General features: G+C 39.1%; 1 protein-coding gene and 1 pseudogene across 2 annotated transcripts; both read right to left on the reverse strand.

Moving 5' to 3' along the window:
• Positions 1–772: 772 nt before the first annotated feature.
• Positions 773–6,452, reverse strand: LOC148876389 (eukaryotic translation initiation factor 4B3-like). Its single transcript, XM_088966717.1, has 2 exons — positions 4,856–6,452; positions 773–1,240 (listed from the first exon to the last, which is right to left on the reverse strand). The coding sequence occupies exons 1-2, from the start codon at positions 6,049–6,051 to the stop codon at positions 1,198–1,200; spliced, it is 1,239 nt and encodes a 412-aa protein (XP_088822843.1). The 5' UTR covers positions 6,052–6,452; the 3' UTR covers positions 773–1,197.
• Positions 6,453–6,639: 187 nt separating this feature from the next.
• Positions 6,640–13,276, reverse strand: LOC148876390 (putative magnesium transporter NIPA6; annotated as a pseudogene). The gene is made up of 8 exons (XR_016105896.1): positions 11,367–13,276; positions 11,189–11,279; positions 10,917–11,077; positions 10,708–10,835; positions 10,445–10,582; positions 9,359–9,451; positions 9,147–9,264; positions 6,640–7,599 (listed from the first exon to the last, which is right to left on the reverse strand). The product of XR_016105896.1 is annotated as a putative magnesium transporter NIPA6 (transcript).
• Between the last annotated feature and the right edge of the window lie 4,583 nt (positions 13,277–17,859).

Below are 17,859 nucleotides of genomic sequence, written 5' to 3' on the forward strand. Positions count from 1 at the left end.
TTGGCTCCATGCGGCAAGACGTAGGTGGTATTCTGCTTCCTTCGACAGCCCAGCAGACAAAACTAAAAGGAGGTGAAGTAGTCAAAGTTGAGAGTAGGTAAGTTGGGCAGAGAGCAAAGTGGAAATCAGCGTCAAGACTAGTATTCAAATCGTATACTCCAAGTCGGCGGAGATAGATGGAGTTCAGTAGATCAAACAATCTGTTATTGGAGGATGGTAAACGTAAATATTATACGCTAGCATGGCTAGCAATAGCCACCTAGACTATCAAGGCTTTGTCTATCCAATGTTCTTTCAAGTATTAGGATTTGGGAATAACATCATAGGATTAAAAACACCAAGGTCAAAAGGGATTCTGATTGGTGGCCACCATCATCTTGGCTATATCTAGCCCTGATTGGTGGCATAAAATGGGATTTAACGAGCAGAAGAAAAAGACGAAAACAAGGGAAACAGAAAATTTTGGTCTCACGTTCACTTCCACAGTTGATAATGGAAACTGTATACTTCACTTTCAGAGAAATAAAAAACTTCACAACACAAGATAGGTAATAATTTTACTTCTTCCGTGAAGGAAAGAATCCATCCTCCACCTCTAGGAGACAATCTTAATTTAGTTGTCACAAAATTAGAATATCCAAAATTTGCTCAACATGAAAGAACAATTAATCCTTCAAAAAGAAGAAAACGCATACAAATAATTTAGTGTGGTCATGCCTCCGCCACAGACGAGTCTAAATATAAACCTAAATAGCAAACTACTCAAAAAGACTACCAAAACTGGAGCAATTAATCCTTCAAAAAGAAGACAACGCATACAAATAATTTAGTGTGGTCATGCCTCCGCCACAGACGAGTCTAAATATAAATAGCAAACTACTCAAAAAGACTACCAAAACTGGAGCAATTAATCCTTCAAAAAGAAGACAACGCATACAAATAATTTAGTGTGGTCATGCCTCCGCCACAGACGAGTCTAAATATAAACCTAAATAGCAAACTACTCAAAAAGACTACCAAAACTGGTTGCCCCACAATCTACAGTGACCCAAAAGGGATAAAAACAAAACCAAAGAGAAAATATGGGAAAGAAAAATAGAAAATAGGACCAAGAATCTGATAATCTCGCAATTCAATACCTCACATTTTCGTGGAAGCTCCCATTTATGCTTCTCATCCACCAAAGTCATTCTATCATCAGAATTCAGAAACGCCTCCGTCCTCGTGGACTTTCCCAGCACTGCACACAAGACAACTTGTAAGAACCAAATGAGCATCAGCATCAAAGCAACCGATAGAACAGACAGCACCCAGGTGGCATTGCAACAGTCATCTAGAGCAAACAGAGGGAAAATCTGAGCAAGCACTACAACTGGATTAATTCCAACCAACCCCATTACCTTCTCCACTGCTTTCTCTGGCTTCTTCCAATGGAGAAAAGAATATCATAAATATGGTTAAAACAAGATAGAGACTAATTTCCAAAGAACTAACGTTGTATGTTTTCAGAAAGACTAATTAGAAGTTAGAACAAAATGAAGACCAATAAGGGGATGCTGGTAAAGGGTAAGGAGCTCCTGCCCACTACTTATTTTACCTAATTCAGTCCTATGACCACACAATAGATTAACCATTAAGGCATAAGAACCAGCACATCAGTTCATGGTTCATTGTTTTCTCCCATTTCTTTTTATAATGAGAACATTACTCAATACTATTAAGGTGTTGACTCGTCATCAACTAGTCACCAGACTCACCATGAACATAATTCTTTGTGATAACCTCTAATTCCATAAAATATATCATATATATTATTTATGTCTTTTTTTTGTTATACATAGGCTAGTTTGATAGTTGCTTTAAAGCACTCCTGATGGCATGAAGAAAGGCGATTGTCTATAAATACAAAAGCCATAAGATTATAAAATGGGGTAGTGGAAGAGTTCTTTTAGCTTTCCTCCATTTGGTGGGGTACCAATATGGAATTACCACAAACAAGGAGCCACATTAAACAATCAAAATTGCATGCTTTCCTACTCATCAAAAAAAAAAAATGCATGCTTTCCTTGAAAATGGATACTATCACTTCTATTTCTCACTACCCAATCTCCATTTATTTGTTTATATAATGAATATTGTAAAACATACATTTAATATAATTTGTTTATTGCATATTTAAGTCTATATCAACTGATATATAAGAATTAAGACTGCAGCAGAACATGACACTGAAACAAGATTCATTTAGCTAACTCCATATAGTTCGGACAAGGCTTTGTTGAGTTGATCTGTGTAAGATTGCAATAATATCTTAAACTTAAAACACATTTTTGTGACCAACAGGCCAGTGCCTAGATACCAACTACACATTGCATTTGCATTGCCTAGGGAGGTTAAAAAAATTAGTCAATATCACATTGCATTAAGAACACTGACAATGCTTTGACCTTAAGATAGGACATCCCAAACCCCATCCTAGTCCGCCTTCCTCCACAGGTTCTTATTTATTTGGTTTAAATTTTAATTTTAATAGTCGTCTGTCTCTCAGATGCGTGCAAGTTTCCATGCTAAGTGGATCAGACTTGGTGGTGGTGGTGCCTCAATCAAGACTCAAGTGTGTTTCTGACACAAAGAATTGGCCGTAGTTCCATAAACTATATTATATTGTCTGTAATCTTGAATTCTGAGAGGCAAAATTGTTAATTCAAGCACCGGTTTGCAATTCCACATTGCAGACTAAAGCAAACAAATTGATGTGATATGTTTGTTCCCATCACTCCAAATAAAATAAATAATAAATAACTGAATGTAAACCCAAGTGAATAGTCTAACATCAATTCCATTAACTAAAGCAGTTAACTAAGAAAGGGCAATCATGAATAAATCAAGGTATAATTTCAACCAAATTTATTTTTCTGTGTGAATAGCCTAACATTAATTTGCTGATTAAAAAAAAAGCCTAACATCAATTTCATTAATTAAAAAATAACAAAAGAAACAATCATGAAGACCAAATTCCAAACCGAATGCACTATTTGTCAATTAAACAGATTTCTCTAGCATATAGCTTCACATAGTATTGACAGGACAACAGGGGACATCTATGCCATATAAATAAAATAAAACAATGAAAGTTTTCTTGCTAGGCAAATGGTCTACACAACAGGGGTAGGCAGTCTCCCAACCTCTCCACCCACAATAAAGGCAGGATTAACTCCTTTGTCTTCACTACAACCAATATGAAACTTTGCCAATTGAGCCATCATTTTAAAAAGAGAGCGCCTAAGGAAAGAAAAAGAATAAAATAAAATAAAATCTTTAAACGAGTGTCCACCAACACCCCAAAGAACACCCAGCACAACTAATGTTGGATCTTTTTGGGAGAAAAGGTACCTTTCATTGCATAAAGGAAGGGAATGAATCATGAGACGATGTACAAAAAGAACCCAGCCAGAAAAGACAAAAAACAAAATTGAGAAGATGTACTACAAAAACAACCAATGTGGAATCTTGTGGAGTGTGGACATAAAAGTTGTTTATGGGATTACCCAGTCAGCAATATTGATGTGGGATCTTTTTTTTTTCTTTTTGATCAGTAAGAAGTTGGAAGATTTCTGTATAGTGCAGGCAATAGTTAGGTGCAACCCTATGAGAATAAATTACTCAATGATGTTACTAAACAAGAGATTAATGTGGATGCTGGTCTTCAGGTATTGCGTCTTTCAGTGTGGTGGCCAGAGACTCAAATGTGTGTTTTGTGGCAAGCTAAATGTGGCCTTCTTGAAGCTGTTTCAGTTTTGGAGGCAGAAGCTCTTGTTGTCAAGGAAGGTGTTAAGCTAGCAGTTAGGCTGGGTGCAAGTAATTGTTCAATCAAGTCTGACTGTCAGTTAGTGATTTCCTCCTTAGCTAATGGTGAGCTGAATTGCCTCAGGGAAATTGCATTCTTGGTCCTGGACATTTTGCAGCTTGCTAAGCCTTTTAAACATCTCTTTTCCTTTTGTGCATTGGTTAACTAATGGGGCAGCGCATGCAGTTGCTATGTTGGGTTTCACTCCGAGTGGTTCAGGCAATGCCCTTCTTGGTTATTAGATATTTTGTCTGCTGACAGTAATAGCTATTTATTCTGTTGTCGTAATTAGATAGTTTGTTTCTGTTCTGTTTGTTGGTTTGTGTTGTTTGTTTGCTTCCCTTTGCTCTTTTAATGGATTATCTTCTTTACCACCAAAAAAGTGAATCGAATACAACTTTAAATATAAAGGCCCAAGAAACCGGTAGAAATCTTGACATGCAGAATCACCTTCTTAGGAACCGGTGGAAATCTTGGCATGCAGAATCACCTTTTTTTTTTATAGATATGCAGAATCACCTTCTTTGTCAAGGATTTCTGTTCAACGAGTGTTTATTACATCATTCAATTACTTACTGGTATTTTCTTCCCCCTATCAAGGTATAGAGAGGCTAATTTAGACTTCTTAATATTCAAATAGACAAATCACTAAAGATCCCCATGTACCAAAAGAGAGAAACCGTCTAAAAAATTATATGCAGTATGATCTAGAGGATGAAATTATGAGCCCCAGGTAACGAACCAGAGTTAGCAAGGAAAAGATAATATTAAATTTGGAAACTAGAAGTCTAGAACACGTAAGCATTTCCAATGGTGTTAATTATTCCTTAAGCATTAGAAAATTCAAAGATGCAAAATTGTATGTATAGCCCGTCAAAATTACAAGTGCAAACAATGTGTAATTATACACATGAAATCAATTAATTCGTTCAATACTAAAGAACTACTTTTTTACTCAGATAAGAGATCAATCAACAAAACGATCAACTGGTTTAGATAAGACCATACCTTGAGGGACGAACATCAGCTGAATCTGTCTTCCTCCAGCTTCTCTCAGTCCTATCTTCAGGTAGACTCACCCTCCCGTTTCCGGTTCCAAAACTCTTTTTTCCTAAAGACAGCCCATCATTATGAACAGGGCCTCCATTATTAATATCCTTGATTTTCACCGACTCAAGCTGCTCGTCAATCTTCTTCCAATCCTGCCCCTTTTCCGCCAAAACCTCCTCCCTTGGGCGAGCTTCTCCAAATGGGCTCGAACCCTTGGCTCTGGTCGTAATCCCAGGTCCCGGCTGCTGCTGGTCGCCGTTGTTCACTGGCAACGTACGCGGCTGCAAAACTAGCATTGGCCTTCCGCTCCCATTGTTCTCTTCCCTCTTCTTTCCCCAAGACTCCGAATCTACAACGCCACGATTGGAAGAATCCTTCTGAAACATCTCAAAGCCTCCCCTTCTGTCCCTAGGGTTTTCAAATCCACCCCCTGAACCGCCTCTCCACCCCTCGGAAGGAATAAAGCCCTTGTTTGACAGCCAGCTCTCAGATTCATCGGCCCTAGAATGAGAATCAAAGAACCCATTCCTGTCTCTGCGCTCAGAAGCAGGGGTAGCAGCCACAGATTTCTTAGCAGCACCCCAATCGTCGGTCTCATCAGCACGGGAAGGAGCAGATTCCCTGTTAAAACTATGGTTCCCGCGGGGATCATCCGAATTCCTTGAAGATCCCCACCTGGGTTTCGAAGCATCGTCACCGTTCGAATACCTGGTACCTCGTCCGTTATCATGCATGCCGGCAGAGCCATAAGAACGGAATCCACGGGAGGAAGACCTCTCGAGCTCTTCTGCAGTGCGCTCGCGAGGACCGGTGGGGAGGATGAGAAGCTCCTCGGCTGTGAGACCCTTGGCTAGGTTGAATTGAGCGACCTTAGCGGAGCCGTGGGTGACTGACTTGCCGCTGCTGAATTCGGCAAGGGAGAATGTCTGGCCCTTCTTCTTCTTGGATTTAGTGGCGGCAGCGGCGGCGAGGGAAGGGAAATCAGGGGCGAGATGTGGTTGTTGGTAGGCCAAATCGTAATGACCGTTACTGTTTTCACTGGCGTTCTCCTTTTCACTGGCCTGCTGCTTTTGAAGAAGCTCCATGGATTCGTGTTCTTCAGAGTCGAGGGCCCATGCCCCAGGCTTTGCCCAAGCAGATACGGTGGTCGCCATTCTCCTCGCTCGCTCTGTTCAGTTGTTTGGATGCTCTTGCGTTGCTCGCTTTTGTGTGTGTGTGTGTGTTTTTTTAGGTGGGGAATGGTAAAGCAGAAGATTATTTGGCAGATATGCATGCAGCATCATCAAGATCCGTGTGAAGAGCAATGGACGGTGTGTGATAGACTACCCGTTTGCGTTACGAATAAGATAGTTGCAATTGCATTCCCGCGCTCAACTTTTTCTTGCTCCCGCGTTCGGTGACTTCAGTCTTCTGTCTTCGCGATGGAAAGAACCTCACCGTTATCTTCCAGTTAAAACGGTTGTGTCGATTATTTTTTTTGCGAATGTAATATTACCGCTTCGGTTGTCATTTGCAACCAACCCCCCTTGAATGTAATCTATAACCGCGCATCTGAAGCACAATAGCAGATCCGAGTTCATCCGGAGGGGTATAAACAAATTGATGGTAGCGTGTAAAGAAAGCACTGAAACAGTGAAGCGATTCCTTTGTTGTACGACTGATATTCTGTCAACTTGTCAATTGTCATGCAAGCGAGTGACGCCTGATTAGAATATTCGAATATTCCAAAAACAGAATAGGTGTTTCTGGGTCAGGGCCGTCCACTCACCCAATTGACTGACAAGCTGGCCTGGTTTTTGTCCCGGCTCAATGTAACACATCCCAATCCCCGAAGTGGGTTTGGCCCGAGTTGTCATACGGTTGGGAACTTCGCATATTTTAGCTCCAAATTGGCTTATCTCGTGAAAGAAGTTCAACCAAAGCTTCTGTATGCTTTCATTTCACTTTCTTTAGTGGTCCATCATTCCAAGGACAAAGCAATCTCACCTCAGAAGATATGAAATTGTTGGACAATCCAATACTCACCGTGCAATAATGGGACAAAACCAGCCTGCCTTCACGATGGAGTGAATGACCGACCCTTCTTCGACCCTTGAGTGTGTCTGGCTAATTGGCTCAAGGCATGTGGTAGACATTTCCACCTTGTTCGTCCATGATGTTTCGCCTTGACTTGAGAGGCATTTTCATGGAATGGATAAAATCCTGATTGTCTCAAGATTGGCAGAATTCACTGCTCATCCAGCCCAACTCTGAACTCCCCAGGATGGATCTACTCCGCCAATTTATCATTGTTCACTGTCCCTCCGCCAAATAGTGAATAAATCACGAATTATATATATACAATATACCCCATGATATGAATACATCAAAGATATCTCCTGCCTATCCACTATTTTTCCACGATCTGCTTTCATGCTTGAAAACAATTACGCATGGGCTTCCAAACTGGACACGTCCCATTGCAGCACTATCAGTAAAATCTTAGCCATCTTAACCAAATCTTTGCTCCTGGCATATGTGCATCTCTGCAAATTTATCTTCTTCACTCCTCAGCAGTCAAGTGCCTATGTCGTGATCATATTTTCACATATAAAGATATCAAGAATAGCCAACTACTCAATAGTCCGCACCGTGCAAGATAATGTAATGATCACCCTCAATGTTCTTTATTGAATCACCACAAACATGCCAAGAAATAGTTCCTGTATTGAGTACAAAGGTAAATCATAAGCTCAGGCTAAATAAAAGAAGTATACAATTGGAAAATATGTGCAGGAACCCAACTTTGTCCTATGGTGCAAAGGGATGGAAACTGATCATCAAGAGTTGCAACTGACACTAAATGGTCAAATGATTAATTGGATTGCTCACCCAAATACATTCACATTTCCATTAAAATCTAATGGAATATTTGGCAATGGACATTATATGACACATGCCTTGGATGTTAAACTTAAACCTGAGGTTGGAATAGATGATTCCACATACATCAAACTTTTGCCCATTGTTTCTACAATTTTCCTATTTTATTTCAAAAATGCCAAGGTTAACCATTCTCAAATAAATTACATCGACAGGTTCTACCTATTGAACTTACTAAACTGCGGGGGGCTGATACCATGAACTGGGTTCAATACACATCTTCACTTTCTAGTTAATCACTTGCCCACTAACCTTCTTAAGAGAAGGAAATATTTCTAAATGCTCCACTGTCCAGTTCCCAGAATGACTTTGATTGGCAAGGATCACCCAGTACCAAGTAAAAGAAAAAGTCCACACTCAACCACAATCTGGGGCGTCCTTGATGTTTACCCACCTCTAACAGAACATTCTTGCCTTTGAATTATCAGAACATTCAATGCAAAAATCTTAATTCTTCGCAATCATAATAATCCCTTGATGCTTTAAGCACCCCACAAGGGCCACCCAAATAAGGAAATTTGGAAAAAGGCATATTTTCAGAGTGTTATTTGGTAATAAAACTTAGTACTTACCTTCTTAACCATTTAGGTTAAGGATAATTTTGAATGTTAGCCAACTCTATCATAGTTATAGATCCATGGCCACAAACATAATGTTGCTTTTTTCTTTCCAAACATGCTCCAGGTCAAGTGAAGATGAAAAGTCAATTTCCATGTTTAAAGAAAAATGGCATCGAGAGATTTGCCCATGTAATACCCAATTAACAATAGCAATAGCAATAGCAGTAGCAATATCCATAACAATACCAATACCAATACCAATACCAATACCAATACCAATAACAATAACAATAACAACAACAACAACAACAACAACAACAACAACAACAACAACAATAATAATAATAATAATAATAATAATAATAATAATAATAATAATAATAATATACAGGTAGCTCTCAATCTCCTGTATTTCAAGAGTTCCATATGGTTTTTTAAGAGATAATCTGGCTATGGTGCAGACCCTAGAGGCTCAGGATGGACTTTACAACACATGAACCTACCATCCCACTGCCCCCAGCTAGTACTCACCAAGATACCTGATCAAAATGCCATAATCATCCATCCCTTAGATACTTCAATAGAAAGCCATTGCCTATGAGCTATGACTTCCAACAGAGAGCCAGTGCCAATGACTATCACAACTCATAAGAATGTCATAAAGTGGAAATCACAAACATCCTATTTGGTTGTGTAACTTGAGTTTTGGTCAAGATATCCCCAGAAGAAGCACTTTCAATGGAGGGTCCTACCAACCAGTTAGTCACCTGATACAGGATATGCTTCCTGCTCTCTGGTAGTGTGAAATATGATTGTTCCAGAAAGCACAGTATTGAATCCACATACTTCAGAAGTTATACTGCTCGAGTTCTGGCCCGACCAATCCTGTTACCACAGCATAAATAAAAAAATTACAAGACTTAAAAACACTATGTCCCAGAAATTACAAAAAAGATTCCTTTCATAAAATGAATCATACCTTAAACATTATAGCACTTGCAATGATTGTCAGTGTTGTGAACATTACTTAGAAAATTGGAGAAACGATTGCTGTATTGAAGGTATCCAATGCCTGAACAGGGATACCATAAACATTAAAGAAGTTGAGTGATCAAGATATCCCAAAGGAAAGCAGAGACTAGTATTGCCAATTCAAATAACTAGTCCAATCACTAATAGAGATGAAACATATTCCTGACTCTAAATGTTTATACTGCTTTATTAGATAATATTTCACTATATAATATTAAAAACTTAATGCATACAAAGAACAAACAGAAGAGGGTTGATGAACAGTAGGGCATTAATATTCTAAAGGCATCTGATTAGGTGATTTAGTTGCAAGGTTGCAATCCTAGAATTTTCCTGTTGCAGGTTTAGCTCCTGAAATTTCAAACTAGGCAGCTACCATATCTTCCACTTTCTTTAACCATGTTTCATCCCCAATATGAACATTTTAGTTTATCCAGAATATGAGGGAGAGACCAAGGAATTCACATGGAATGACATGAACTGATGACCCTTATGAGAATCCAAATAATTTAAATTATTGTAACCCCCAGAGTTTTACCCAGAATTATGTAGACAGGAATTTTCTATTTGACTTGTGTTTCTGAATCAAAGGGAAAACTTCTATGTTGACTTAAAGCACTGATGAGTTAAAAAAACCTGGACCATAGTACATCTATTTAATAGTTCTATTGAAAGATCAGGAACTACTGCTGAACAACCAGTTATAACAATCTCAGAAATACTTGGCAAATCTCCTTAAAACATGAAGGTGACACAAGCTGGATTTAGAAATTGGTGTTCAACATAAGGGAGTCATCTGAGCAAGGACCAAGGATAACAGGTGGAGGTACCATCAGGCATAGAAGATTGGCATGATGCTAACTGAAACATATACCTCACAAATGAAGAACGGATCTTAGTGAACAAATAATTACAACATCAACAGAAACAGAGCAATTACAAAAGTTTGATCTTTCATAATATTGATTTTCCTAGAAAAATGAATAATCAAAGTGCAGGAGTTAATAAGTGAAAATGCTTATTCTTTACAAACCTTGTTCAGGTAATTTAGTTGTATAATGACATAGATAACAGCAACTGTAACAAAAAACCATGTTTGAGGATAAGCTATCTGACTTATTCCCTCCAATGTGAGCTTTATTGCAGTTCCAATGGCTTTTATGCTCACCACCTGCATATCATGCAAAATAAGATGTAGATCAAAAGCCCAATAGACAAGAAAAAAAATGGCATGATATGAAAAAGACTGGAAGAGGGTGCAACTAGACTGTAAGAACTTAAGAGAGCATGAATTACCATCAGTGACCCCATTAAAGAACAGATGTTCAAGTAAACCAATATATTTGTCTGCCCATAGCAAGGTTCAAAGTGCAGCACCAGGGCTAATACTATTAATAATGTAGCTGCTGCATAACACAAAAATTCTGCAGAGAACGAGAGTAATAAAACAATTAGCAGTTTCTCAATAAATGTGGTTAAAGGTGCATGACCGACTCCAACAATACCGGGCTGGGTTGCCAGAGTCCACATTTCTTGTACAGAGTTTGGAGAATGCTCCTGGGGAGCATGGATTACAATCACCACTGAACCAACAATGCAGGAGATGCATCCCAACACACCCATTTTCTGCAATCATTCCTTCAGCATGAAGTGTGCCAAGACAGCACTAGAGTTAAACAAACAAGTTCATTCAAGAAACATACATATTAGAAATATAAGAACTTCTCATCAACAGTTTTTACATAAAGCAACAAAGTAGAAACTTTTGAATCAATACCTGACAATTATACTCAATGCACCAAGGGAAGTTACCAGAATAGCTGAAGCAAAAACATAAGCCACAAAATTTGCAACTTCTCCAGCAATCACTGTTTGAAAGGAAAAACTTCAGACCCAGAGACAATAAACCATTTGCTTATGACTATTACCTGAATATATATAATTTGAAAGCTTACTTGACGCCATCCCTGCCCACCCGGTTCTAACAAGTATGTATGTCCTCCAACTCCTACAGTATGAGAATTTTGCCATCTGTGAGAATTAGTGTGAAAAATTCCTTTGACATGTAACTATTACTGGTGCAAAATGAGGGATAAGAAAAATTCCACAATGTGCACAAAATGAGGTCTGAAGTGTTAAGGTCAGTTTACTATCCAGTGAGGCATATGGTATTAGATTCAGAGAACTAAAAATACATCAATTCTTTAGGGTGTAGGGTAGGGAAAAGTTCTTTAGCCACATAGTAGCCTCTGCAAAGAAGTTTTTTGATTTTTCATTCGGTTTATTGCATTCATATTAAGTATATAACCATTATCCTCATTCTTTATCTTTTTTTTTTAATTACATACATGCATGATGTAAGGTTAATGCTAAGCATAACCAGTCACAAATTCTTAGAACCTAAGCTTTTTTAACTGAGACATAAATCCCATGTTAAAGATGCTGCAATGAGAATTTTGGAGTTCCACTTGGTATATAGAAGTCTCCTTGGGCCTTGACCTTAAACATTGGCATATGAAATACTCATTCTTATTGTGAACTTTTCTATTTGAGTTAATTGTGCATCAGAGTAAAATACAGGCAAACTGCAAAAACTACCTTGACTAACTGGATATCAAGATACTCGTATTTGTGTATTTGAGATCAGAATTTTCATTAAGGACCTAGATTTGAGTTAGCTTTTCAATACGAATGACTTGATAGTGAATATTGAAGTGTTTATATAGTTTATTTATGTGAATGGAGATCAACTTCACTCAGCTTTAATCCCAACCATTTGTGGTCAGCTACACGAATCCTGTCCCACCATCATGCCTTATCAAGAACCAAATTATAAGTCATCAGATCATTTATTACCACTTTATCCCATGTTTTGATTTCTTTGGTCCTTCCTCTGCTCTGTATCCTCTGTTTGCACCAAGTTACTCCTCATTGATGCAGTAATTAATTGTCTATGAACATGATCAAACAATTTCAATCAACTATACCTCACCTTGTCACTAATTGGGTTTACTCCTAAGTCCTCTTTAATAATGAGGAGTAACAATTCCAAAATTGTGTCTCCATATGACAATATTGATCTTATAGTCTTCACTATAAAATTTTCCTTTTGGTCTCATTGGTATATGCCAGTTAAACATAAACACCTGTCCACTTCAACCACCTTTGTCTAATTCTACAAGTAGCATCCTCTTCAATTTCTCCCTCATCATGGATGGTTGATATAAGTTAGTGGAGTAGCCTCCATAGGTATAAATACTATGTCCAAAGTGTAAAAATACAGGCTACAGAATATTTTACTGGGTCAAGAAGATGAAAGAGTGGTGTCAGATTCCATTTAGTACCGGAACATTTTGACGGGTTTCTATAATCTGAAAGCACGATTTCCAATAGGAAGAATTACTGGAAATCTAGAATAGCTTGATCCTATGATATGATATTAATCGTGAGTACAAAGCAACTAGTTGATGTATGTCATCAGCAGTCACTATTTAATGTGTCAACCCATCAAAATTATAAAACATCCGATCAGTATTCAATCTTTCATGGCTCCAGTTTAGACTCCAAAGTCATAATAATCTCTGCATTTTGTTCTTTATTCTCATTGTTCTCTTTCCACAATTCTGATCACTTGACACTTACCTTTATGGACAATGAGAGAATCAAAGCCAAGGTAAGAGAAAGAAGAATCGATAGACAAATTACAGAATTGAATATAACTGCGACCATCAAATCCTTCCCACGAATGGAGTCCCTATATGACTTATAGCAATGAAAATTTTTGAGCATTCAAATTGAAGTGTAAAACAAATTCCTCAGATCTGGAAAGAAAAAAGATAAACACGTCGTAGATAAACGAAGGATCCCCCTTTTTTTTTATGTGCCAGAAGCGCCAGCACGTCGGAGGCCTTTCTTCTTCAATATGAAGCTCGCGCCGATGAAAGCACTCGAAAGGACAGCGAGAATGAGTCCCCTCGTATTGTCCGAAGCAGCCATCTCTCTCCTTTCTTTATGCTCAAACACGTGAACGCTTCTATCTTCCCCTGGAGATGCAAATAGAGAGAACGAACAGAACGAATTCCCGCCAACAAAATTCAAATCCTAAGACTGATTCCATCCAAAACAGACGAAGGAGATCGATAATGAAGACGAAGGTCTTCTGCAATGCGACGGATTTCTCCTTTAAGAGAGAAAGAGAGAGAGAGAGATCTTCTCGCGGAAATTCAGAGCGCTATCGTGTTTTTGTCTGGATTCCCAAGTCCATGATGTTCGGCATACGACATTATAAGGATCTGATTGTACGATGCTGTTTTTGTTTGGCCTTGAGCGTTACGAGAAACACGTCATTGAGATTGAGTTGCAACCGAATTCTCCCGTCTCCATCCAGTCTCCGAGTTCACATCTCCACTCCACCGCAATCCGAGTTCAAATCAGCTCCCCACGAGGGTGACGGGATCTGCTCCTCACAATTGGGCGCTTCAGATGTGCATTATGAACATCTCCCGTGAATCTTTATTAATAATAATAATGACACATTTATAAAAATGAAGAAATGGATGGATCGTTCCAGTATTTTCAATCATATCCCCCAAAGAGAATGAGACAAATAGATTTTCATATTTATAATCGTATCCCTTGAAAAGAATGGGACAACTAGATTTTGGGCCGATACCTTAGACTCCAACACCATTTTTTTATATGTCAAATCCTATGCCTCCATGCTTTTCTATTTTCACACAGCAATTCAAGTGAGACACAGCAATTCAAGTGAGGAATAAAGATAAAGATATTTTTATTTATTTCTATTATCATATAAAAAATAGAATGGTAGATGGGTAATTCGATTATTTATTTCCATCGTTATTCTTCTTTAGTTATTATTACTCCAATTATATATCTGTTTCTATTATTACCCCTTTAGTCATTGTCATTCCAATTGTATTTTATCATATTATATATTTTATATTTTCATTATTGTCCCTCCTTAGTCATTGTACCCTAATTTCTCTATAACCATTATATATTTCTATAATCTATAATAAAAATGAGGATGGTAACAATGTTTTGTCAAAAAACTTAGTTACACTTTCCCTTTTTATAGGGATGCAAATAGATAGGATCAAATTCAAATCAAGGTATATCCGAATTCGATCTGATAAATTATAGGTCCAATCCAATTCGATAGAATCTCACAAACATTGATTTACATTCGAATTCGATAAGGATGTTGGATATTCAAATTTGATCCAATAAGATTTAAAATTTTTAAATAATAAATTATTAAAAAATAAAATATAATAATTGAAATAAAGAAAAACAAAATATGAAAGTATTTTCAACTATTTTCATCACATATACGTGTTTTTTTATAAAAAAAATAAATAATATAAAAATTTATAAAAATATAAATAACATATTGGATCCTTTTGAATCGGATAGGAATGATCCGAATCAGATTCTGTTTTAAATCGGATCCGATCCAAAAATCCGTGATGAAGATATCCAAATCTAATAAAATAGGATCAAACTTTGGATCGGATAGAATCATGATCCCTCTTTACCCTCTATGTTTTTTTGTTATTCCAATATTTATTTAACCTATCGTTAAATGGGATGTACACTGAAACAAAGTTTTTTCCAATAAAAATGAATACTAACCGTTAGCATACTGACTATCAACCAAAGTTGCATCCTTTAAATTTTACCTTCATCATTTTTTGATGTTCCAATGTTTGATCTCTCATAAATGTGAAACTATAAAGTGGGTTATACCCAACACAGCCCAGTCACTATAGCAATTGGGCTAGCCCATACCCCTGAGTTGTGTTGGGCTTGGATTTTGAGGCTCATGCGTCATGATATAGAACAAAAAAGTGGACCATGATGGTATAGGCCCGTAGCCCAACAGGGAACAGGTATGTTATATATATATATATATATTCAATTTGATTATACTATTTTATTCAAATTATATTGTATTTTTTTTTAATTTCATGTATAAACAATTGTATACATCAAAATTCATAAGAATAAAATTTTAGGATTTTTTCAATTTCTTGTCTATTTTGTTAATTTATTTAACTGTTCATTTTTTTTTCAAATTTTTAATAAAAAAATATGCCTCTTACACCTCGGCCTATGGTTGAGCCCGACTAGGCTTGTGCTACAGGCCTAATCTTTGAAGAGTTTCAGGCCATGTAGGGCACGACCCACCTAGGACCACGTGATGGCACGATACAACTTGTTAAAGCATAGACAACCCGCAAAATTGTGTCGTGTCGACACAACACAACCCACTTTAAATTTTCTGATAAAGTAGTGAAAAGTGCAAATTAGAGACAATACAAAAAAGGGCACGAAAGATAGTAGATAACACACATACAAACAGATGAGAAAGTAATAGCAAATAAATAATTATAAATTGTCAAACATCAACCAGATGTTCATTAATTATAGTTTTAACTATTAATTTTTCATTCATTTTCACCCGCGCATCACACGGGCTTCTCCACTAGTACTAATAAGTACGGGAGATGTTACCAATGCATGGTAGGATGTGCGTGTGAGGCATCAGTGAGCCGCCAGGTGTGAGGAGCAGATCTGATCTCCCCACGAGGGGGCGCGTCCCAAAATGAGCCCAAACGCATTTTGTGTATTCCCGCTCTTGAGTCCCGCCTTCGACTTATGTTTCTGAGAATGAGAACCCTCTAAGGCTCTAATCGTCGTCCCCTTCTACTCCCTCCATTCGAGTACAGATTCAACGTCTTCTCTAGCACCGACGATCACTCCAACCATCTCACTGTTGCAAGGCGTTTTTGCTCAAAATGGGCTAAGGGCAATACTATAGTTCCACTTCGGAGCTGAGGTTTACTATGGTCAAGGACTAGCAGGTCGAACCTGAAGAAAGAGAGAGAGAGTGTGTCATAGGCCCTGGGTTGGTAACCGAGGCGGATACTCCGTTGGTCAAGTTAGTACGGGGGAGGTGCGAAGGGGATGAGATCTGAGGTATGAACACTCAGACAAGGTCATGAAGGAAGCTAAATGTTCTCAAGTGTTGGGAGGCATTGAGTGTGTCATCCTTATTGGGAGGCGTTGAGTGGCTTTCCTTGAAAAGGAACTCGGTTTCAGCTTTGGAGGTGTTGGGACAACCTATTTTGGGAGTGTGGAGATGTTGGCTCTGGCTTAGGCTCCGTTGGAGGTAGCTCGGCTCGTGAGCATGTGGACATCGTCCTTGGCTTCGCAGGGCTTCCATTATCTTTGTGGTAGTTACTTCATTAACTCCGCTTCTTGAGAGAACTGTGGAGGGCCGAGAAGCACGAGGGCATCAACTTCAGCTTCAAAGAGCTCAGTAAAGCGCCTTGTGCTCGTACGAGGCTCATGTGCCCCCCAGTTGCATGCTTCATAGACAAGCTGACAAGTCAGTGCATTGGTTAGGCATCGGCCCTGGCCAGTCACCATTGTGCAAGGTACACACGACAGATGGTCATGTCGTGGCCATGCACGAAACGAGTTTTAGTGTCGAGTATTCTCTGTGCGTGAGATGAATGGAGTATTTCTTCACGTCCTGTACCAGAGGCTGGTCATTTGGGCTAGATCGGGGGAAGATCCAAGTCGAGCTCCTAGTGGAGGAGGAAGTTTTGGTGTGAGCTGGCCTCGGCTCCGCTTGCCTTGGTAGGAGGATCCTACTATCGGCTTAACACTTTGGCTTACTTTCTTGTTTGTTAGCACCAACTTGCTTGTTGCACTTTCGTAGGGGTGTCGTTGAATGTTGAGGGCTTACTACTTCGAGGAGGCCAAGTCCTTGAGGACCAAGTTAGGAAATAGGCTCTAAGGAGGGGAGGCGTTGGGCGAGAGGGTACTTCGGCCCGGAGGGCACCTCGACCAGGTGGGCACCTTGGCCATAAGTTGATGAAGGAGACACTGGACAAGAGGGCACCTCAGCCCTACGTTGTTGAAGAGGATGCCAAGCGAGGGCCAGTTTGGGGAATGGGCGCCGGTAAGAGGACACCTTGGCCATATGTCGCTGAAGGAGACGTCGGGCGAGAGGGCACCTCGGCACTACATTGCTGAAGAGGGTGTTGGGCGAGGGCCAGCTCGGGGAGTGGGCGCTAAGGAGGGGAAGCACCTGCCTAGATGACACCTCGACTAGGATGACACCTCAGCCAGGAGGACATCTTGGCCAAATTGTCAATAAGGATGGCCGAGGTGAGTACTCACTTTGTTACTTGGAGTTCTTTGCTTTTTCTTTTCTTTTGTTATGCCGGTTGAAGCAAAGAATGACCGGGGGTCGATCGTTTCGGTCGTGCATGAGAAATAGGAGGGAACGGAGGCTCTTGAGGCCAAGATCACGGCCAGGAAGGAGCTGGTAAGGATTTTGAAGGACACGCTGAAGGGGGACAAGGGGTTGCAAGCGTTTGAGGTGATAAGGCTCCAATTCGAGGAGAGATC

This window comes from Nelumbo lutea, chromosome 1 (assembly GCF_056320005.1).
Source record: "Nelumbo lutea isolate HS-2025 chromosome 1, American lotus-T2T, whole genome shotgun sequence".
NCBI classification, from domain to species: domain Eukaryota; kingdom Viridiplantae; phylum Streptophyta; class Magnoliopsida; order Proteales; family Nelumbonaceae; genus Nelumbo; species Nelumbo lutea.

Coding starts and splice junctions, on each gene's coding strand:
- LOC148876389 (XM_088966717.1), bottom strand. CDS start 6,051: ATGGCGACCACCGTATCTGCTTGGGCAAAGCCTGGGGCATGGGCCCTC. Junction 1,241..4,855: donor GCTGATGTTCGTCCCTCAAG/GTATGGTCTTAT, acceptor TCTTGTGTGCAG/TGCTGGGAAAGTCCACGAGG.